General features: G+C 42.6%; 5 protein-coding genes across 5 annotated transcripts; 3 read left to right on the forward strand and 2 right to left on the reverse strand.

Annotated features, from left to right (window-relative positions):
* The first annotated feature begins 1,042 nt into the window (after positions 1–1,042).
* LOC108146801 (neurotactin) lies at positions 1,043–13,298 on the forward strand. Its single transcript, XM_017272980.2, has 3 exons — positions 1,043–1,526; positions 9,369–10,015; positions 10,174–13,298. Exons 2-3 carry the CDS (start codon positions 9,412–9,414, stop codon positions 12,102–12,104), a joined length of 2,535 nt encoding a protein of 844 aa, XP_017128469.1. The 5' UTR covers positions 1,043–1,526; positions 9,369–9,411; the 3' UTR covers positions 12,105–13,298.
* On the reverse strand, positions 12,976–15,753 carry LOC108146802 (E3 ubiquitin-protein ligase RFWD3). Its single transcript, XM_017272981.2, has 2 exons — positions 14,046–15,753; positions 12,976–13,982 (listed from the first exon to the last, which is right to left on the reverse strand). Exons 1-2 carry the CDS (start codon positions 15,661–15,663, stop codon positions 13,423–13,425), a joined length of 2,178 nt encoding a protein of 725 aa, XP_017128470.1. The 5' UTR covers positions 15,664–15,753; the 3' UTR covers positions 12,976–13,422.
* Positions 15,754–15,996: 243 nt separating this feature from the next.
* On the forward strand, positions 15,997–18,260 carry LOC108146988 (cold shock domain-containing protein CG9705). Its single transcript, XM_017273252.2, has 3 exons — positions 15,997–16,645; positions 17,300–17,422; positions 17,496–18,260. The coding sequence occupies exons 1-3, from the start codon at positions 16,512–16,514 to the stop codon at positions 17,668–17,670; spliced, it is 432 nt and encodes a 143-aa protein (XP_017128741.1). The 5' UTR covers positions 15,997–16,511; the 3' UTR covers positions 17,671–18,260.
* Positions 18,261–19,075: 815 nt separating this feature from the next.
* Positions 19,076–21,227, forward strand: LOC108146878 (acetyl-coenzyme A transporter 1). Its single transcript, XM_017273110.1, has 3 exons — positions 19,076–19,329; positions 19,393–20,797; positions 20,861–21,227. The coding sequence occupies exons 2-3, from the start codon at positions 19,394–19,396 to the stop codon at positions 21,032–21,034; spliced, it is 1,578 nt and encodes a 525-aa protein (XP_017128599.1). The 5' UTR covers positions 19,076–19,329; position 19,393; the 3' UTR covers positions 21,035–21,227.
* LOC108146879 (eukaryotic translation initiation factor 3 subunit E) lies at positions 21,224–22,979 on the reverse strand. The gene is made up of 3 exons (XM_017273111.2): positions 22,782–22,979; positions 22,294–22,686; positions 21,224–22,155 (listed from the first exon to the last, which is right to left on the reverse strand). Exons 1-3 carry the CDS (start codon positions 22,869–22,871, stop codon positions 21,331–21,333), a joined length of 1,308 nt encoding a protein of 435 aa, XP_017128600.1. The 5' UTR covers positions 22,872–22,979; the 3' UTR covers positions 21,224–21,330.
* Between the last annotated feature and the right edge of the window lie 579 nt (positions 22,980–23,558).

The raw sequence follows: 23,558 nt of genomic DNA on the forward strand, positions 1-23,558 counted from the left end.
ACAACAAACAACAACAACAGTTTAAATCTGAATATTACTATGAATAACTATGAATGTGAAGTATCTTACAAATGCTTACGTACCGTTGTTATGCCTCTGTTAAATTGATATAATGTATCTGGTCTTAGAATTTTTTACCCAATGTTGTATTGTTAACTTCTTTAGGTATGGTTTATTTCAAATCAAAAATTATTTAAGGTGTCTCTGCTTATGCACTTCAAAAATTGTACCAAAATTACAATACCCCATTAAAAAAAAACCATAGAACATTTTGCATTTACTGTACAGGAAAACAAAGCAATGCACGGAGAGAGTGAGAGAGCATTACTAGTAGAGAGTGCAAAAGAGAGCTGGTTCCAGCCACCCCTATGCGGGTGCACCCCTCTCCCCTTTTTCACTAACATTGCACAAGCCGGCTGTCCTGAGAGAGCCATTTCCAGCGGACACTGGGCCAGGGGATAGTAAATATGATCGAAAATTGTTTTTTTTTTTTAAGTGGAATGATATTTTTAGTTTAAAACGGTAGTAAGGTTTAAAAGGTCTGTTTTTCAACAACACAAAGAAAATTATTTGGCCACTTCTGTTACTGTTACTGTTATTTCTTATGGGTTTTTTTTTAAATTCTAAGCTACCTTTTTAAAGATAGCTTATTTTGTCCATCATTTGAATTTTTAAAAATTACCTTTAAAATTTAAGTAATTTATTTTTCAAACAAGTTCTTAAGAAGGAGTGCCTTTTACGAATTTGCTACTCAGTTAAGCATGAAAATTAATAGATAGATGATAGTACCTTAAAGATTTTTGTTAAATATTTTTAATTTTTTTTTGTAATTAAATAATGGAAGAAAATATGTTTTTTATGATTGGAGGCTTATAAATTTAAGCCAACCCTCTTTCCACTGTGGTGCGAGAGCACGAGAGTGACAATAAGAGAGCCGTTTACATTTCCAGTGGTTAGTTTGGCTCAGCTTGTCTCTCGGAGACAACATTTCTGTTATGAAAACGTTAACTCCAACATTTCTGTTGGGAAAATGTACTGAGGAAAAAGGTTTATTTTTAAAATCGCTCTCTTCGGCGTCGCACGCTTTTGCCTCCGCCGGTTCTGCTCGTTTTCTCATCGCACACCATCCTGCAACAGCCACACACACTCTCGCCAAACAGACGCGACCAAAAGAAAACAAAATCAAAATCGACGCAAACAAGGAATAACTTTTGATATTCCAATTGTGAATGCTTCGTAGTTAGTGCAAATAAAAATATTAACAAAAAGGAAATCACCGCAACTATTTTTGTGCAATTTGTGTTGCTCTGTGTCGAAAGAGTGGATAAAAGAAAAGCAGCAATAAATCAAAAAATCTGTACGTGTGTTATACACACCTAAGTGTCCTGTAGAAGGACTTCGGATTCATTTAAGCCACCCGCTGTTTCCACGGACTGAGGATTATTCCCAATTGCCACATTTCAACAACATCGCAATAAAACAACAGGAACACACACTATATTGTGTGGTCGCGATTTGAACATCAGGTAAGAATCAAAATTCGTGATATGTGTATCTAAGGACCTAAGGGAATTGATTAAATTGAATAGCTTATGTGAAAAAATAAATAGTTTTGTGAAATAAATAGAGAAAAGATTAAATTTCTTGGCATCAACTTTAAAATAATTTTAAATTGCTTAAACTCCGTGTAATCAAAGTGCTATATTGTAAGTTGTGTTTTTTTTTTATATTTTTAAATGCAGATTATTTGTATGAAATAGTATTTAAGATTTAAAAAGGGCAAGAAAAACGGCAAACGACAGATTTTCATGCATTCTTGTAGGCTAACAAAAGGGACTTGAATTAATTGAAATCAGTCGTTAACGCTATGGAATTTTGAAAAAGATCTTATAAGAGGTAGCTCTTTTTACATATTTTTATGGGAAATTTATTAATTTTGAAATATTTCAATGCAAAGATAAAAAAGTGTGAAAGATTTGTTTTTTTTTTTAATTTTAAAATTCAGTGTTTGAACTGGTTTTCGAAAAAATGGCTTCTGTCTGTGTGAGTGAGAATGGTTTAGATTTAGTGATTATTTTCTATAAAAAAATAAGTGTCACGCAGAAATGCTACCCAAATATTCAGGTATAAATCCGTTAGTCATCAAATTAAATACTAATCCTCCGCAAGCTATTAATTATCAAAAACCCCGTACCAAAACAATTTAAATTGCCTCTCCAAAAACATTTTTTTTTGAGCTCCTAATAAGATTAATGAGGCTCCACGATTCATTGAAATAATCCCTCCGTATCGTCGCACACCCATCATCATCTTACGCGTCTTGAGGTCTAATGGCTCGTGTCAATGATCAGACAGCTCTTTCCCCTTTTTCATTCTAATTTCTATCCTTTCTAATGGCATGCTCTGTATAAAACCATAACCATTTGACATAAATCACAGCCCTGACAAATCCTTTTGAACATTTCATAAACATAATGTGTGCTAATCCCTCAGATATTTCAATCCATCAACATCCAGAGAGTTGTGGGTGGAGTTACTCCGAAAATAGAGCGACCCTTTTAGATAATTTGTATGCACAGTCAGACGCCAGCTAGAATAAATCCCCAAAAAGTAATTCCGTAAACAAATGGAAAGGAAATCGTTGAAGGAATACCGGGAAAAAAGCAATAATTCAATGATGAATTAATAGGCGCAAGAAAAAGATCACAAACTCCCAAGATCTCCAAAGAAAGTTCGCTTTGGCAGCTGCTACTTTTCGATTCGCTCTAGAAAAAGACTTCCGGGGAATCGGGAAAGTAAAAAGTAAGGAAAACATCAACAAAACAAAACAGAGGCACAAAAAATAGGGTAGAAAAACGTGAAGATGCCAAGCTGACGCAACATTTGCATTCGGAAAGAGATTTATTGAGGCTCTTACTTTTCAATCCAACTTCCCTCATTGTTTTGCCAAGTTTTCAAAAGACAAAAGCCGACAGCCATGATGATGTTGATGAGTGTGCCTTAGTATCTCATTTTCTCACTTTATTCCCAAATTGTGTGTGTAGTCAAAGTTTTTCTTCTTTACAATTCAATTGGAAATTGTGGTTTCTTATGTAAGTTGGCCGCTTTCACTTGAAAAGTAAACAACAATTAAGGAAAAACACAACATGGAATATGCTGGAAGAATACCAAACACAATTTTCAACACTTTCCTCCCTCTCCAAGATAAACATCCCACAGTTTTCCATATGGAGTTCATGGTCAAACAGTTTAAACGAAAATGGAGTTTTCATTTCGGAAATTGTAAATCTATCAGCAATGAGAACTTGAAAATCAAGTGCTGTGATACGATCCCAAAACTCGGATCCCCTCAAGAGCTGCTGACAATTGACTAATGAGGGTTACAAGGAACCCTGGCGCAAATCATAAATATTTTTTGTTGACAATTTCAATTGCCTTGCAAGGAGTTTTGCTTCAAGAAATTTTCAGAGTTCTTATCTTGCAAGAAATCTTCTTTGCTTATCTGCCTGGAAAAGGAACGTCTTGCTAGAAAAAAAGTGCAATAAAATATAATGATATAAGGGACAAGACAGCAATGTTTTAGGAGGAAAATCACGCAGTCTTTAAGATGCTCAGTATTTGGTTTATTACTTTGCTTAAATAAATGGTAGAAACAACAACAAGTTTTGACAAAATTTTAGAGACTGAAAAACATTCAGGTTTTTTAAAATAAAGAAAACTTTTGATTTGAAAAATTCTTACTTTTAAATAACCTTAGACATCGCAAAATAAAAAGAATACACCACAAGAGTTTCGAATAAGCAAATATTTAAAAACACCAAAGAAGCTCAAGGTTATTCCCTCTTTTTCTTTGGGAATTGTTTGTTCCTCGAGTGTAATTACAAATTCATAAAAATGCCCTGTTTGAAGTGGCACTCTCATTCCACTTTTTGTGTGCTGTTTTCACTCCCAACTCCATTTTTTTTGTTCCAATCCCCTCGTCATAGATCTAAGCGCCTTCTGGAGATCCTTTGAGGATTGTGGGACTCTCTGTTTGCTCGTTTACCAATTTCCGCTTTCTACCTGCCCCCGGAGATTATCATCCATCAGAACGAAGAGGGGCGACGTCTGAGAATTCACATCGCACGTGCATAAACCTTTGGGTCTTGCGGTTTTATGTTTCTCCACATCTTATACACTGAAAAGAATTTCCGTGCCAAAGATCTCTAGTCAGAATTTAAGAAGAGGGTTCGAATTTGCATTTATAATATACATATATATTTGTAAATCATTTTTATGAAATACAAATTGATAAAACTAGTTTTTCTAGGTGAAAGTGCTTTCTTTAAAAATAGTCAGTCTTATCAAATTTTATTTCGATTTTTCTGAGTGTATTTTATGCTCGAGTGAACTTTATCCCCCTTTATTTTGCTGACCCCTTCCGCGTTGTTTTCTGAACACGTGTCAGATCTGTTCATTAATCACCCTTCTTTTGATTGCCTGGCAAATATGTGGCTCTTCATTTTACATTCTCCCAGTTGGCCAACTTTAATAAATTTCCATGAAATTAACCAGCGTGAACCAACATCTACAACACGGCATAATAAATCGTTAGTTCACAATATTAAAAGTTAATTTTAAAATGACCCGAGGGGATTTTGTAACCAGAAGGTGGCCGATGAGGAGGCCCAATCCCGACCATAAGTCCATTAGCATGGCGGCCGGATGACAAATTGACTTCGTTAGAAGTTTTGCGATTTCCCTCGTAGTCTGCCTCCCTTCCGTCGTGGAAATTGGAGGCGCAAATTGAAAAATTATTTTGCCTGAGGTTATTGAATCTAAGTCGCTGATTGCAGGTGCTTTGGGAACATGAGTACACAGAAAACTATTGAGTAAAAGTTAATAGAAACGGTTTTGAATTTAAAATTTATGCCACCTTTAAATTTATAAAAAAAATTTATATTTTATGTTCTTTATCAAATCCAAAATGAACTGAAATATTAGCATTATTATGCTAGCTTTTTCTGTGTAGTGTTCTCAAAATTGCACTTCAATTAAGTCTATTTGTTGTTTCGACTGTCTAGACAAATTTCCCCGTACATATAATTATAAACAAGAGTTGCATGGCTTAAGCGCCTTTTTTATCAGCATATCTTAATGTCCGGGCTGGTGAGTGTCCTGAAATTGTTCAAATATCCTGCTTAATTGAGCATAAACAGCACCCACACTCAAAAACACTTTGAAAAGTGCATGTCAAAATAGTGTGCCCTTTTTTATTTTTTATTATTCACCTCCTGGTATCTCGCTCACACACTTTTTAATGCCTCTTTGCACGCACAGGACAAATGGCCGAGGCGCCATCTGGCGGTGGGCGGCGGCAGTTCTGTTTGGCCACAAGTCAAAAGGGGTGCGAAAGAGAAGGGGGGGAGATAGGTTGCCAACAGGAAACACAATAAATAATAATAACAGGACGCAGATCGGTTAACCCTCCCACACTCCTCCTCCAACTACTGTTTTTCCCCCACTATTTTCGCTTTCCCACCTCCGTTTGTCATTTTCTTTGCACTGTTTTCGTTTCATGCTCCGCTGCCGTTAGCCGAACAAAAAAAAAACCATGATTTTTTACATCAGAGTATTAGGCTATATGATATCCCGTAAAATATATAGTTAGTAATTAAAAAAAGTACTTTTAACTTATATGATAGGACTCAATATAAAACGTAGTTTTCCGTTTTTAAAGATTTCAATAACATATAGAGCTTGAGTTACTTCCTTTTCATATGTTATTTGTAATATGTTGAAGTAAAAAAAATTGATAATAAAAATTTAACTTTCAAATATTTCCTCTTATATTACATTTTTTTTTTAAATAAGAAATATATTTTGCATATAAAATATATTTATAACTAAAGGTGTAAAAGATATTCCCTTGAAATTTCATAGTACCCTGTATAATAAAAAGGGGGATGAGTTCCAGCCACAGAAGCTCAGGTTGCGTCTTTGGCGGCAGTTTGTACCCAAAACTTTGTACCAGTTGTCGCATTCTCACTCATGACAGGGAGTTATCTCCCCCTACTAAAGCTCCCAATTCCACTTGTCCCTGTTAGTCACCCCCTCGAGCAGAATAAATGGCCTAAAGCAATTGCATTTTTATGCATTTCAAAGTGTTCCTTGACATGTTCCGAGATACGAGATATTTCACCAGAATTTATTTGTTGCGCTTAAGTTGGGATCTACGAGGGTTTTTTGGTGGTTCGTTGGGGGAATTTTTTTCCAGCTCATGTTGCAGGATAATCTATGTAGTATAAGTTTTGGAACACTGATGCAAAAATGATGCAAAGCCTGGAAAACTATGAAAACTAAAAAAATAATAAGGCTTAAATTAGAAAGCTTAAAAATGAATGAAGTATTGAATTACATTATGGCTTTATTTAAAGTAAAAATGTAACATCTTTTAAATCAGAAAAAAACTTAATTTAAGAAAACCTTATTTAATACACGTTTTTTTTATAGTTTATTTATTTTCGATCTCCTTAAAATCGTATACCACTGTTCAATGCTCAGTTGGCACATCCCTGAACATGTTGTGGTCAATTTTTTACGTTTTAACGGCAATTTCCGTGCGCAGCACTAAAAAAACAACATATGAAATAAAATGCGAAGGGATAATAAAAAAGGAAGCAGGGTCGGGGGTTGGCGGTTGGCTATGAGAAGGAAGTCGAATTGCATGTCAAACGCAAGTTTCGAATTTGATTTAATTTACGAGCTAAGACCAATTACAGGCCGGTCACATATGTACATATGTATGCCGCAAAGAATTGAGAAAAGGAGGAGGATGTGGCGTAAAATGTGTTAGGCTGCGTGACTTGACGACATGGAAAGACTTTTCTTTTTAGCGCTTTTCATTGCGTTTTGGGTGCGTCAACTTTGTTTATTTGACCCGCCACAGAAACAGACACTTCCACAGACATTTCTCAGCTAATTAACAATGATCGCTGTGTGGAATGTGTCTGGTATATCCCTATAAATAATAGTCAATTTTTTGCCTTTTTTTTTTCTTACTTAGAAACTTCAATTAGTAAATGCTTGGACAGTGCGTTACAGAAGTGTAAAACCTTTCCAATTTAGTCACTTAACTGTGACAATATTATTATAAATTAGGTGATGATTTCTGAGTTCAGAATATTAAAAATTTTGGTTTGTTTTGTAGTTCTTAAAACCAACGCAATTTAATTCCTGATTACAATTCTTTCTTATTTTGTGTTTTGTAAGTTATTTTTATAGAGTTCTATATAAAGAGTTGTAACGAAAAGTAAGTCAATAAAGACTTTTTTATATGTTACAAGAACCATTTCCACCCGAATTCCACGTTTTACAGACCTGTCCAAGATTTTTAGTACGCCAACTTTTAGAACGCACTATAATGATGCACACTGAAGATAGTGCCCGAAGATACTCCACTTCCAGTGAACTGTAATTACTTTGACCTGCTTCTGTTTAGAGGAGAGAATAGTACGAGTACCAAATAGACAGCGGCAAGAACAACAAGGAAGCTTATATGCCTCTGGCCCCATGACTTTTCCACACTTCTGCCAGACAACTTATCTCCGCCCTTTGCCGCCAGTCGTGGTAATACTTTGAAATCCGATTCAATTGGATTGCAGTGCGTCGCGTTTGAAACCAACTCTTTCCCCTGGTTTTTAGAACCATGTGTGACACTCTTTTCACTTTCGATACGCAACGTTGTCGAGTTGCTTTCGATTTTTCTACATTTCCATTCTGTGTTTTTTCCCTCTGGCGTGTCACTCTTCCAGTTGACCAAATCGCTTAAAAGCGGGAAAAACTAGGGAATGAACTGATAATGATTGGAGATTATGGCACGCAACGCAATTTGAACTTTAAGTTCACATTTTAATGGAATTTCGGTTGATTTACATGACAGAGGTCGAGACTTGGCATCGTTTTTTCTCTGCCATATCGTCTACGTTGTCTCTTTTGGTTTTGGTTTGGATTTTATGCGTGCAAGTAATGGACTTGTAATACGCTCATTGGGGAAATATTAAAAAAGGGGTTCATTAGACAGCCAGAAAAATAATATGCTATGAACTGGAGCTAAATTTAGTGGGTCAAATGAACAATAACAAAATTTATATTAGTTTTTCGAGTATTTTGCTATAAAAACATTAAATAAGAAGAAAGCCTTTGATTGGTAATGGTTGGACAAGTAGAGTGATTAATCTTTTTAACAATTCAGATAAAAAGAAAATATTATTTCAGAATTATTATCTTTAATCGCGATAATAACTTTGTTTGTGGATCTTGTAACATAATCGTTCATATTAAAAATAAGAGAGCGCTTGAAAATATAAACTTAGCAGCATCTGCGATTTGTTGTTCGCTTTTTAAAATCCTAACCTATTATTTATTTAACTTGTGTCTAGCCATTTCGCTTGCTTTCCAAAACCCAAATCTTTTTTAAATGATCACGTCTTTCAATTTTCCTTCACAAATGTCATTTTAATGTCCAGCTCAATAAAAAAAAGTCAAGCGAAGTCAACGCAGAAGTTTTTATAAAAGAAAATTCTCATGACTTCTGACAGTTTCTGTTGCGGTCAATTAGTCTGGACGTGATTTGCTACTGCGATCACGCTGTGAGCGGCGTTTCAGGCATAATGATGCAAAAGGACCCGGGGAATGTCCTTGGCTACATTCCACGTTGATTTTATAGTTTTTCGCTAATTAAGAACGTTTTTCGGAGAAGGTGGGACGTGTGAAACAGGACAAGGCGCACGTACCAAAAAGGGAAATATGAAGGAATCTGAAGAAAAGCGTAAGAAGTAAGGGATCCGGAACGTGGATTGGATCACAAACTGATCGGTATGCAGCTGGTTCTGCTAGCTTAATAAATTTGCGGTCTTCCCGCTTCGAAAAAAAACGTCATGCGGCAGGGATATGTTGAGGAAAATTCGAGCAAATTTTCAGCGGGCTACCTGAACCGCATTTTCCAGGTAGGATTTTTAAGTAGAGTTTCAGGTAGAGAAAGGGAGAGAGAGAGAGAGAAAGGGAGGAAAACCCTTAAGCAATTGTGCAAGGACAAAGGAGAGGCCGACAGCCGGCGTTGACATTTGCCAGGATCAGCTGCAGATCCTTAGGCCAGGAATTTCAACCAGAACCGTATAAAAATCCTGTGCTGCTTTGAGCTGCAGCTAGAAGCATTTCAGTCAGCGATCGTGATAGATCCTAGATCGTAGATCCCTTAAAAAATACGTCACAAAAAAGTAGAGCCAAAGTGTAACATAGTTATTTCTGCAACTAAGTCAAGGTTTGTCCTCTAAAGGACCTGATATCTAGAACATGAACTAAAAAGTATACTTGTTTATATTTTGCAGAATTCCCGAAGAGTTCTCTAAACGTTCTTGAAACATTCACAAGATGGGCGAACTCGAAGAGAAGGAAACCCCGCCCACTGAGACGACAGCCGCCCAGCAAGAAGCGCTTGAGGAGCCCAAGGAAACGGACAAAATGCTGGATAAAAAAGAAGACTGCAAGGAGAAGACACCCAGTCCGCAGACCTCCAAGCCAGCATCTCCCAATGCCGGCAAGAAATCCTCACCTGTGCCGGTAAAGAAAAACGGTGATGATGAACCTGAGATGTCGAAACCAGGCAATGGAGAGGAGATTATCGATATTCCCGCCGAAAATGTCACAAAACCCGAGGGCGCCGATGAAAAGAAGATCAGCAAGGAGGAGCGTGAGGTAAAGCCCAAGAAGATCCCCATTGGGGGTCTCAAGCTGCCCGGTTTCTTCATGAAAAATAAGCCCAAAGCGGAGGGCGATGGTGCGGAGGGAGAGCTCCTCGAGAAGGAGGAGGAAAAGGATAAGGAAGCCAACGGCGATGCCGCCACTGTCTCCGGCAAGGATGAGCAGAAGTCTCGTCCAGGACTGGGAGAGCGTCTGCGCAGCTTCTTTGCCCGCAAACCATCCGCCGAGAAGGAAAAGAAACAGCTGGTCAACGGAGATGCTGATGCCAAGTCGGGTGAGTGCGTTTTTTAAGCTATAACTTTTGGAAAGGGTTCAAAAATAAGTATAAAACATAAATTACGTCTTTCCTTAAAGATAAAGTACTATTATTCTATCCTTATAAGATTATATGCCATGAATTAAACTATACCTATGTCTTCTTTTCATTTGTAGAAGCCACAGCTGAAGCTACACCCGCTGATGAAGCTTCCGATCCACCGCCAAAACGTGGACTTCTAAACGCCATTAAACTGCCCATTGCCAATATGATACCGAAAAAGAAGAGCAGCGATGATGTAGAACTGGGTTTGGGCAAGGCCGGTCTGGCCTCCATGGAGACCCTTGATGATTCCCTCAAGGATCAGGATACCGTCGATCGTGCTCCCATTAAGACCAACGGCACCGACGAGCTGAAGGGCGAGCTCAAGGACGAGAAGCTGGCGGCGGAGGAAAAACTGGCCGCCGAGGAGGAGGAGCAGAACCGACCCATCTCCCTGCTGACCCGCCTGCGTGGCTACAAGTGCAGTGTGGATGATGCCCTGATTGTGTTTGGCATCCTGCTGTTTGTCCTCCTGCTGGCCGTGATTGGCTATGTGCTGACCCACGAGACGTTGACTTCGCCGCCTCTGCGCGAGGGACGCTATATCATGGCAGTGACGAGCTGCGGACCTGTGGAGGGTGTGAAGGAAGACGGAGCCTTCGCCTTCCGTGGCATTCCGTATGCGAAGCCACCTGTGGAGGGTCTGAGATGGAAGCCGGCCGAATTGATTGACGACATCAATATGTGCTGGAACGATACCCTGCAAACGCACAACAGCAGTGTGGTGTGCACGCAGAGATTGGGCAATGGCACAACCGTGGGAGACGAGGACTGCCTCTATTTGGATGTGGTCACTCCCCATGTGCGCTACAACAATCCCCTGCCAGTGGTGGTTCTGATTGGCGCCGAATCCCTGGCTGGACCATCGCCGGGAATACTCCGTCCATCGGCTCGCTACTCACGTTCCCACGATGTGATCTTTGTACGACCCAATTTCCGTTTGGGTCTCTTCGGCTTCCTCGCTCTGGATGCGTTGACCAAGGAGGCACATCCACCCACATCCGGCAACTATGCGCTCACCGACATCATAGCCGTGCTCAACTGGATCAAGCTGAACATTGCCAACTTTGGCGGTGACCCAAAATCCGTCACTTTGCTGGGACATCGGGCCGGAGCCACTCTGGTTACTCTTTTGGTCAACTCTCAGAAGGTCAAGGGTCTGTACACCAGGGCATGGGCTTCATCCGGATCGGCCATTTTGCCGGGAAAACCATTGAGCGAGTCGAGCAAACTTAACCAGCAGCTTATGACCACCCTTGAGTGCGGGGATGTGGAGTGCCTGCGCGAGGCATCCACCGAGCGACTGTGGGCCGCCACTCCCGACACCTGGTTGCACTTCCCCGTGGATCTGCCGCAACCCCAGGAGGCGAATGCCAGCGGCAGCCGTCACGAGTGGTTGGTTCTCGACGGAGATGTGGTCTTTGAACATCCCTCTGATACCTGGAAACGCGGACAGTCCGCAGACAAGCCACTGCTGGTCATAGGCGCCAGTGCTCATGAGGCGCACACCGAGAAGCTCCGCGAATTGCACACGAATTGGACGCGCGACGAGGTGCGAGCTTATGTGGAGAACTCCCAGATTGGTGCCATGGGCCTCACCGATGAGGTGCTCGAGCAGTACAACGCCAGCAGCTATGCGTCGCTGGTTGCCATAATCTCGGACATACGCACCGTTTGCCCGCTGCTGACGATTGCGAGACAGCAGCCGACTGTGCCGTTCTACGTCGTCACACAGGGCGAGGGACCAGATCAGCTGGCCACCGTGGACGCCGATGTGCAGGCCATTCTGGGTCGCTACGAGCCACATACCGTGGAGCAACGCCGTTTCGTTTCGGCCATGCAGCAGCTATTCTACTACTATGTGTCCCATGGAACGGTGCAGTCGTTCGTCCCGAACCGTCGGGTCATTAATGTGGGCCAGGATGCGCAGCCGCAGGAGGACTACTTGCACTGCAACTACTGGATCAGCAAGGACATAGTGCCGCGATATGCGCGCGTCGATTAAGCGAACCAAAATCCCAAAAGCTAATCTTTCTCACCTGTCTTTAGCCGCCTGGGGATCGATTAATCTCATTCAGCTTTGTTGCTACTTCCATTTTTATCAAATTTAAAGCTAATCTACTTGCATAATTAACTTAACTTAAGCTTCAAAAATTTCAATTCAATTCTAAGCTGTTTCAAGCCTTGGACTTAAATTCTATAACATTAGATTTCTTTAAATTTAATAGGAATCGAATGTGGTATCAAAGCTTCGTTTTCCCGACTTCGTTTCGAGTTTAGTTTAGCCTAAGTGAATCTAGTGTTTATATATATATATATATAAAGATATGTCTATCGGATTACTGTATATTTAGTTCTCGTACAGTTTAAGCTAAAAGTCTTTTAAGTAACGCTGACTCCATACGATTCTTCATACGAATACGTATTCTCTAATCTTAACATTAACAAACACAAAAACACACAGACACAAAACAGCAAAAACACAAATAAAACATCACAAAATATACAAAATTATACTTGAAAAGTATAGATCTGCGTCTTTCAACTATCCAACACACTAATCTATATACTATACTATAAACCATATACAACTATATATAGGAGTAAATGCCAGAGAGGTTTTTGAATTACCAAAAAAAGAAAAGCAGAAAACCCGCAAACGACCAACGACGAAACCTTTTTGATACAATTTTACAAAACTCAAGACTCAAGAGAAGCAAACCGAATTCATTTAGATTTAGTTGGGTTTGCCAACGCTGGACAGGATTGTTGAAAATCCCAGCTAGCGTGGGCCGCTCAAAACTCGTTGCAAGTTTAAGCTCGAAGGACTTTTCCAAACGTTGAAAATGTTGCAAACATTTCGAGACTGTCAGGAATGAATTTAGACATCTATTTAATCATTCGTTCATTTCCACAATTCACTTAGGAGTATCTATAATTACGCATATATATAAAAATTGGATATTGTATGGATAACACATTTTTGTATAGCTTTATATGTATATTATTAATCGAACCAACATTTTCTTTTGTTTTATACAAGACTTATTCACAACAGACTACGAGCATTCAAAAATTGAAATCAAGAATCAAAAACCGAACATGGAGTACACAATATAGATTTATGTTCAGAGTAATCTTGTACGCGAACCGTAAGGTTGACAAATGTTTAATAAACGGAATTAATGAAAAAATTAAACTAAGAACAACGCTTAAAAGTTCGTCCCTTTTCAGCAGTCACTTATTTCACAGAAATCAGCTAAAACTAAACACTTCTTTTGGTATTTTCATGGAAAACAAATGCACGCACATGCAAACATAGCTCATCGCTTGGAACTGTTAACCTTGTAGACGCGACATTTGTTGTCGGTTAGGGCGGCCAAATAGGATCCCGCCTGGGTGGCCACCGGGCAGATGTCGTAGATCACCTCGTTGACGGGCATCGTTTGGACCCGCTCCTCCCGCCGCACATCGTGCATCATCAACTGCTTGCTGTCCTGCAGATAGCCCACAACTAGGGTGTTATCCTCGACGCCCAGTTGGGTGGGTCGCGTCATTATCGGCGTGGCCTTCGAACCGTAGATGGTGGCCTTAACCTTTAGCACTGGCGTGTTGTCGATCTTGTCCAGACGCCCAAGTATAAAGCGCGACTGAGGCGAATTCGGGTTGGATCGGGCCGATATGAGCAGCGTGTCCAGCACGGCATCGTACTGCATGGACAGGAAGGGTCCCTCCACATTGAGCCGCGTGGGCACTGCCGTATCACTGGCCGCAGCGTACTCGTAAAAGGTGAGGGCCGTTAGCTGGCAGACCAGGAAGCCCCCGCTGGTAAACGTCTTGTTCGGTGGCACTGGAACTATGTGTATCACAGGACTGAAGTTCTCTGCAAGGCATAAACGAATGGTTTTAAATAAAATATCAGGTCTACAAACTTCTACAAACTCACCCTCGGCTTGGAACTCGCAGAGTATGGTCTCGGGAAAGCGCAAGTCATAGATATAGACTCCTCCTCGCAGGTCTCCGCCGTAGAGAAAGTGCTCCCGCTCGTTGCGATCCAGGGCGCAGGACCAGAGCATCTTGTCGTGCGCCGTGAACATCGCTGAGCACAGACGCGTTCTTATGTCGAAGATCTTGATCTTTGGCTCTCGACTGGCTACCGTCAGCAGGTGCTGGGAGTCGCTGAACGCAATGTCCCTGATTAACAGCGCGGAGGTGTGCAGAAAGTGCAGTGGCTTGAAGCTGGGCGGATCGATAAAGCGAACTCCATAGCCGGGGAACAGGTTCTGGGCACTCTTCTGCGAGGCCACCAGCATTGAGTGTTTGGCGGAATAGAGCAGAACCCGGCAACCCGGTTCTCTGGTGATCTCGAAGTTCTTCTCCATGTACAAACGATGAGTGGCCAGCATGTGAATGCTCTTCGGATCCCCACTGCCCATGGCATCGCCTCCGAAGGCGCCACGAGCACCGCCTGCCCTGACCAGCTCCTTCAAACGCTCGTAATCCTTCTGCATAAGCATCAGCTTCTCAGAGGTTAGGGTGTGGGCCAGCTTCGCGGTGGCCAACTCTGTGGTTAGGGTTTGGGTGCGCCGGCGCTCCGCCTCCAGTTGCTCCCTTATGTCCGTGTCCAGCATCTGGATGCGCTTGGCGTACAGGTGGCGAATGTCCTTGAATGCGGCCTTCGTCTTGCACTGCGGACACACCTTTACTGATGACTGGCGTTGGCTCTCGTTCAACCAGCGCCGGATGCAGGATTCGCCGAAGAGGTGACCGCAGCGCAAGGAGACCAGTCGATGCTCACCACTCATTTCCCAGGAGTCCAGGCAAATGGGACAGGTCAGGCCATCGTCCTCGTCCTCATCCACAACAATGGGTTTACTCTCGGGTGATTTTTTTAAACTTTTATCGGCGGCAGAGAGACGTTTACGTTTTTTGGGAGGCGACGGTGTATCCAGTGAAATCACAGCTGCCCCATCTGCTTGGGCTCGCCGGGAAGTACTGGGCGGACTGGGCAACGGCGGAGGATCTATCAGGATTGCTGCGGGAGGAGCTACAGGTTCTTCCAGGTCAACTATAAGCTGGGGCGGGGCTGCCAGCTGTGGCAGAGGTTCCTGATTGACACCAGGCTCCCGGTTCTCATCGGGCTGATCCTGAGGTTCCTGATTGGCTTGTGGCTGGGGTTGTTCCTGATTTCCATTGGCCTGCTGCTGAGGTTCCTGCACTATATAATCCCTAGGCACTAGAACCTGCAAGACCCTTCTTATAGCTCGTCTATCCTGCTGTTCCCTAACTGGTTCAAACATCTCCACAGGCTCCGCAATCTCTTCCTCTTCATCTGTGGTGACATAGTCATCATTAGGCTCTGGTTCCAAGGCTTCGTACTCGTCCTCCATTTCTTGCAGCACCAAATCAGGACCAGAGTCGGGATTTTGGGTCATAATCCGCTGCCAGTTTTGTCTTCGCCAAACTGGCTGGTCGGATTCCCTGCTGTCCGATGAGTAATATTCTGGATTCAAGACGCCCTCGACTTCTGCTTCTGCGTCTCCGTCGCTCCCCGAATCACTCATATATCGGGGGAATTAAAGATTTACTCGTAGGAAACATAGAAAGACGCTAAATTTTAGTCGTTTAGAGATGGACAAGATTGAACGTGGTGGATCGTGAGCGTTCTGAGTGATGACAATAGCTAAACGATTAAACCATCGAGTCCTATTAAATAATGATGAAAATGTCATTATATTTATATTGTTTTATTTTGTGGTGCAGTCCGTTTTTTAAACAAATTATGGCTTTCATTGGACAAATTAAATATATCTATTTTTTCGCTTGCTATAAATATCGATAGATCATGGTATTTACCCAATCGACAGTTTTGAGGTTTTTTAAGCAACACTTGAAACGGTCACTCTAAATCGCCTTGACGCCTCCGCCGCCATTCGTTAAAATTGTTAAAAACCGCGTATAAAACAGAGGTAATACTCAAATAAAAAGCTGAATAAAATCGCCAGACTTAAAAGTGAATAAAACGCAAGCTGCATTATTCCGGATTTAAGGGTAAAAAAAAAACTATAGCAACCGGCATTTCCCAAAGCTGCAAGAAATTGCATCAGTGTGCGGGTGTTCCAAAAAAAAGCCAAGCCAGGAAGCTAAGTTCATCGAGTTGTTAACTCTCGAAAGGTGCTAAAAACAAAAAATAGGGCGTGAAGTTTGCGGTAAGCTAGAGAGTACAGGTGAAATTAGCAACGCAATTTGCTGGCTGACTAACCCGCCGCCCGTGGCCTTGAACTCGACAGTCTTGGCTGCCGTCCACTCACCCACATACATATATACACACACGCGCAAAAGCCGCTTCTACCAATTGAGCAGAAGAGAAGAGAAGTAAGGGGAAGAACGCAGAAAGCTAAAGAGAATAAACATGGCCGAGCCAAGGACGCCCGAGAAGCTGCTGACCGCCAAGCCGCCGGTGTTCCACCACAACAGCCATAGTCCCAATGCCTCGCTGCAGCTGCCCAGTCCCATTATCACGCGACGCACACGCACGGCCTCGACGTAAGTCCTCCATCCTCATCCTCCAGCCATCCAAACACTTGCCAACTAACCATCCACTCGCCCCTTGACCCCTAAAGCAACTTTGGCCCTTTTCCAGAGGCAATACAGGCGCTTTTCGGGGGGCTAATGAGCCGTGAAAGTACAGATTGTTTTGCAATGATTGGTCCTTTTTTAATCACTTGTAATATCTACAATGTTCTCTCTCTTAAGATTAATCACTCTTTGTAAAATCTTGTAAAAATACAAAAATGTTTGTAAAATTTGAAACATTAATATATTATTTTTATAAATATTTCTTATAGTTCCTTACAAATATTTTTTTTGGTATTGCAAAATTGGCACATTCGACTTTTATTCACTATATTAAGAGGGCCCAGTAACCTTGACAAATGCTTAACAATTTTATTTCGTACTTTTCAAGCAAATTAAAAATCATTTTTAATCAGGGATCCGTCGTTAGCAAAATTATAATCCCTTGAGTACCCTTTTGAACATAATGCGCGTACTTAATTTCTGTCCTTGCCCCTGTGCCTTCATCTTCCATTGATTTAATTGTATCTTCCTGCTTTCTCTTTTCCCTTTTTTTTCAAAACGATGCCAAAACCTAAACACGCGCAAACGCAAAAAAAAAAAAAAATTCTAAAAAAAACACAGCTCCGCTCGGGCCTTGGAAAATCCGGTTGTGACCGGCATTGTGAAATCCTTCAGCCGCACCAAAGGACACGGCTTCATTACACCCCATGCCGGCGGAGAGGATGTTTTCTGCCATGTTTCCGAGTAAGTGGATGAATAATGCATGCGACCTTTGAGCTGGCTCTTTAAAAGCTACAAAATTTTAATCGCCCCACAGCATCGAAGGTGAATATGTGCCCATGCCCGGGGACGAGGTCAAATACCGTCTGTGCGCCATTCCGCCCAAGTACGAGAAGCACCAGGCTGTGCACGTGCAGATTAGCAACCTAACGCCGGAGGTGCACCACAAGTGGGAGGAGCCATTCTTTGGCGGCTCCTCGCCCGCCAAGTAAAGCTAACACGAGGCCCACAAGGCGAAGTGTAGAAGCGGAAAAGTGAGCAGTTAAAAGCTTGAACGGCCTTCCCAGAAATTTAATTGAGCTGAAGCACGCCACCCGAGATGAGCGAAATGGAAAATGGAAAATGGAAAACCCGAAAAGAACAATAGCCATGAAAGTAAATGAAAGCAAAGCATATGAAGCAGTCAGGAAAATGCCCAAACCAGACCAGAACAGAGTAGAACACCATAACAGGCCTGCCATCCAGCCAGCCAGCGAGCAGCATCAACAGAGTTTCAATTGAACACTTAATTAGAATTTAAGCTAAGCTATGAAAGTCAAACAAAACACAGTCACAAATGTTGCCCATTCCTCTAGAAGAGCGAAGAGCAATTGAAACCAGTTTCGAGTATATTATTGAAAACGTATGTATTTGGAAATTGAAATTGTTATTCGAGAAGCCAGCAGCGCTGCGCCCGGTGCTGTGGAGCCTGTATCAGTAATTACTTTTAATTATAACGAAACATCTGAATGTGTTCGCCAAGCAAGCAAGCAAAATGCTCTCAGTAATTCACTTTATTATTAAAACAAAAGCTGCAAAACAATTTCGCCGGTGATTTTAATGGAGGGGCAGATAAATATTATCAGCATGATGTGTGTATTTATGTATTTACAATGGCGGTCAGAAAAATAGTGTGATTTCCAGGTTTATCTTAAAATAAAATAAAATTTAACTTAAATAAAAAGAGTAGCAATAATTTAAAACGCATTAAACAATTGGAAAAATTGATTCTTTTTACGATTCCAAGTTATTTGGCTTTGACATTTAAAATTAGGTCTTAATTAAACATAGTTATGTGCATTACGGCCTGTTTTGTTGCCTTGATGCTCAGCTAAAATTAGGATTTAAACTTTGGGCCTAATAGCTTAAAATAGTAAAAACAATTTACAAGTTTTATTATTATAATGAGTTACACATTATTTATTCGTTTAATTGTGACGCGACAATAGTACTATTTTTTTACCCGCCGTTGTAATGAGCAATGTGTGCTATAGTCCACTTAGGCTCTTTTTGCAGCTCAAAACCACAAAAGGAAAATAAGAATGATTAATACATATTAATATTCTTACTTTTATTCGAATTTTGTCTCTTGTGTGCATAACGAAAAACAGTGTCATTCAGAAGTTGGTATTCAATGAAGAAACAGCCCTTTCCTACTTTATTTAATTAAAGTATTTTATTTCACAAACTATACACACACAACATCTATACAAACATTTCTGCCCAGCTTGGCTTATCACAGTAAAATTAAATATAGTCTTCACATGCCGCCCGTATTGTTTTAAATTTCGTAAGTTTCCCGCCAAAAAGTTTAAGTTGCGAAAGATTAGTGTGACCATGGCTGCGGCGTTTATAGCAAGTGCATGTTTAGTTGCCATAAAAAAATATTGGAACGTCAACAAACATATGCCACGAAAAAAGTTATTCCCATTTGTCGAAATATGATTAAGTAAAAAGGGCACTAGCGAAGAATCTGAAACGCGTTTAGACCAGATATCGAAATTATTTGAAGGCAACAACAGGAAAGCCTCTGGAATCTTCAGAAAAGCTCGACACTTGAGTGACGTGGACCTGGGACATTTGTTGTTATTCGTTGTTGATTAGAAAAACAGGTGAGCCGGTGGCCTCCATTTATATAGAATATATATAATACTTACGTTGCTTTCGACTCACAGCATGTCCGCCATAAGGAGGAAGCCAACGAGCAGCCATGCCGACCAGGAGTTGCTCATCGAGGGGCATCCAAAGAATGAGAAGGAAAAGGAGGAGCAGAAACCAGATATTCGTGGCGATCGGCGGAATATAGCCATACTGTTGTTTCTGTATGTGCTGCAGGGAATACCCATTGGCCTGATAGCAGCCATTCCCATGCTGCTGCAGAATCGAGGAGCCAGCTACAAACAGCAGGCGGAGTTCTCCTTCGCCTACTGGCCATTCAGCCTGAAGCTCCTGTGGGCCCCCATTGTGGATTCCCTGTATGTCCGGCGTTTTGGCCGCAGGAAATCCTGGCTAGTCCCGGTGCAGTACCTCCTTGGTGCCTTCATGCTGCTCCTGTCCCTCCACGTGGACCGCTGGCTGGGCGGGAACGGTGTGGATCCGAATGTTCCCCTGCTGACACTGCTCTTCTTCCTGCTCAACTTCTTGGCCGCCACCCAGGACATCGCCGTGGATGGCTGGGCCTTGACCATGCTGAAGCGATGCAATGTCGGCTATGCCTCCACCTGCAATAGTGTGGGACAAACCGCCGGCTACTTCCTGGGCTATGTGGTGTTCATTGCCCTGGAGTCGAAGGATTTCTGCAACACCTATCTGAGGGATGTGCCGCTGGAGGAGGGCATGATCACGCTGCCCCGCTTCCTCTGGTTCTGGGGCATCACTTTTGTGGTGGCCACCACACTAGTGGCCATTTTCAAGAAGGAGAACGACATCGAAGACGCACATATGGACGCCCGATATACGGAGGAGCACGAGCTGAACATCCACGACAGCTACAAGATCCTGTGGGACATGGTGCGCATGCGACCCGTCCAGATCCTGGCTGCAATCCTGCTCACCGTGAAAGTAACCTTTGCCGCCTCGGATGCGGTGACCAGCTTGAAGTTAATCGACGCAGGAGTGCCCAAGGATAAGCTCGCCTTGCTGGCCATTCCCCTCATTCCGCTGCAGCTCATCCTGCCGCTCGCAGTGGGTCGCTATACAAATGGACCACGTCCCATGGACGTTTATTTAAAGGCTATTCCCTACCGAATCATCATGGCCACTGTGGCCACGGGTTTGGCCTACGTCACACCGTACATCATCCGCGGAGGAGAAGTGCCGGTTTACTACTACGTCCTGCTTATCACCAGCTATGCCATCTACCAGGTATTCCTCTACTCCATGTTCGTGGCCGCCATGGCCTTCTTTGCCAAGATCTCTGACCCCGCGGTGGGTGGCACCTACATGACTTTCCTGAACACGCTGTGCAATCTGGGCGGAAATTGGCCCAACACTGTGGTTCTCTGGCTGGTGGACGTGCTCACCTGGAAGCAGTGCTCCACTGATGCGGAAAACACCTGCCAGGGCAAGGAGCAGCAACAGGTAAGTTCTACAAAGACAACCTTTTGATAGCAACTTAAACGATAAAATCATTATTTGCTTCAGAGCTGCGAAGCGTCGACTGGCAAGTGCGAGATCACCTTCGACGGCTACTACTTGGAGTCCGGCATCTGCGTGCTGTACGGCATTGTGTGGCTGCTGCTGGTGCGAAAGTGGATCGTCTATCTGCAGGACCTGCCCGTGCGATCCTGGCTGGTGGTCAAGCAGAAGGGACGGTAGCAATCAATAGTGTGATCCGGAGCCTGATCCTCAGCAAGATCTCGCACCGACCCGTAGGTACAAGCAACTAATTCTAGGATTAGGAGACGTTTGCATTCTGTAGGCTAGCGCAATTGAAAATTCCCGCCTTGGTATTGTTTTTTGTATAACTCAAAATGAATTCCACAGGAAATAAAATTAAATGTTGAATTGAGCGAACGGGTGTGATGTTGGTTTATTCGCTCGACTGCGCGCAATCATCGGTGTTTAAAGGGTACAAAGTGTCTTAACTTAGTTGTGGTTAAAAAGTCAGCAATTTAGTAGTACTTCCAGGAGTCCACTGATTCCTGGTTCTGCTTCTGCTTGCTCTTGCGCTCAATCAAACCGGCCAAATGCTCCGACCGCATGGACAGCGAGTCGATCTTCTCCACCAGTTGCTGGTAGGGACTCAAGGGCTGGGTGCCCATCACCACATGTCCCAGTTTCGAATCGATCTTAGCATTCAGTCGGGCATTGCGAATGAGGTTAACGATCCAGCACTCCGCCTCGTTGGGCTTCATGTTCAGCTTGTCCGCCAGCATGCTAATGGTGATGCACTGGTGGATGCGGCAGAATGTCTCAAAGATCATCAGACGGGCATCCTCCACGAACTCATTGAGGCAGGCCACGATGAAGAAATCGTTGAGGATCACGGTCTGGCATTCATGCAGCTTCAGACGCGCTCCCTCGAAGTCAAAGTTCACGTACAGGCACTCCAGGAACTCGGTGATGGGATCACGGTATGTGTACGATTCCTGCTGGATAACCTTAATCAAATCCTTCAGAGCATTGCGACGGGTGCGGTTGATCACGACGGCGGTGGCCAGGTAGCGCATGATGTGCGGGCACATTGTCTGGATGGCGTTCAGATACAGTGGCTTGTACAGGAACATCTCAATGATGAGATCGCGTCCCTTGGGGTGATTGAAGAACACCAGCACGGACCAGTGGATCAGCCAGGTGCGCTGCTGCAGGGCCTGAATGGTGCTGAAATTGGCGCTGTCGATGTAGTCGCGCAGACGCGTCAGATCCTCCAGAGCGGTGTTCCAGTTGAGGGTCAGAATCTCGGCGGCCAGCTTGCCCCACAGCACATTCAGGTAGTTCTGTGGGTTTCAAGATTTTAAATGGGTTAATGAATATATATATATGAGAGTAACTAGCATTCATATTTTAGAATTAGCTGCCTATGAATCTTTCCGGCCTTTGGATACCTTTTTCTACCGAATAACCCCCACACACACCTTGTCGTTGGGCGACATGACAATTAGGCAGAAGTACAGGTACGAGGTGGACTCCTGGTAGTTGCCGCACTCGTACAGGTACTTGGCCAACTTGTAGGCGCTCTCCAGATGCTCCACCTTGAAGTTGTAGTCCTTCTGCAGGGCGCTGACGAAGGTCTTCGAGTCCTTCATGCTCTCGCCGTTCTTGAGGATGTCGGTGGCCTTCATGATGGGCGCCACCTCGTTCTGCAGCTGCTTGAGCGTGGCCAGGACCTCCGCCTTGCGCTGCACCAGCTCCTCGGGCATCTCCTGGCTGAGATTGAGACGCTTGCGGGTGTCCATCGTGTAATCGATCATGTTCGTCTTGTTGACCGTCTCCAGGATGTACTCGAGCAGCTCCTGCTGGTTGTAGATCTGCAACGGAAATCACATATATGTAGATTACCCAGATTCGATAGCTGGTGACACGGCAAACCGCTGGCGGAGCACCGCCTGGTCGATTTTCTAACCTCCTTGCCGCACAAGAACTCCAGCAGCGGGAAGGTCAAATGCCTGTCCAAATATTGACAGTTGATGCGTGTCAGGTCGAAGTTAACCATGATTGCTGCTGTTTAATTATGTTTTCACAATGAAATTTACACGCAAAATCGGCAGAAAAATACGCGTGCGAAAGGCAAACAGTGTGCCCAGGGGCGAAAAGAGTGACACCCGTTTAGTGTTACCAAGGCGTAAAAGTGGGCGAACCTCAAAAAATACCATAAAACTAAAAATGGTATTTTTATTATAGCTTTAATATTGGCGCGCTTAATTTGAATTTTGCTGAGTATTTTAACTACTTTGGTTTTGTTTATTAATAATTTGTATATGGATATCATATAATTTTTAAGTTGCCGATTCTTGAGGTATTTAAATTTCTTAAACGGCGTGCATTACGGCGTTCGCTATATTGATCCCAAATACATTTTTTTCACTAGGAGTTTTCGATCTTACAAGAAACTATTTGTTAAAAAAAAAAACTTTTAGTTTTATTGTACAAATAATACTTTATTTTAAATTTGTCATCCCCAACTTTAAAAAAAACCAGCGAATGCCTTGTAATAGTTTGAATATTTATTTCATCAAATGCTTGCACATAAATATATTCATATAGAGATGTATGTATAAGGGTATACAGTTGGGTTAAATATTTTTTGTATAAATAGTGTATTTTTCCTGTTTTCATACATATAACTGCCAAAGAGCACATTTGTTTTAACAATAGCCACTTAGGTACTTTTGCGGTTAAC

Source organism: Drosophila elegans, unplaced genomic scaffold (assembly GCF_018152505.1).
Source record: "Drosophila elegans isolate 14027-0461.03 unplaced genomic scaffold, ASM1815250v1 contig_208, whole genome shotgun sequence".
Taxonomy (NCBI): Eukaryota; Metazoa; Arthropoda; class Insecta; order Diptera; family Drosophilidae; genus Drosophila; species Drosophila elegans.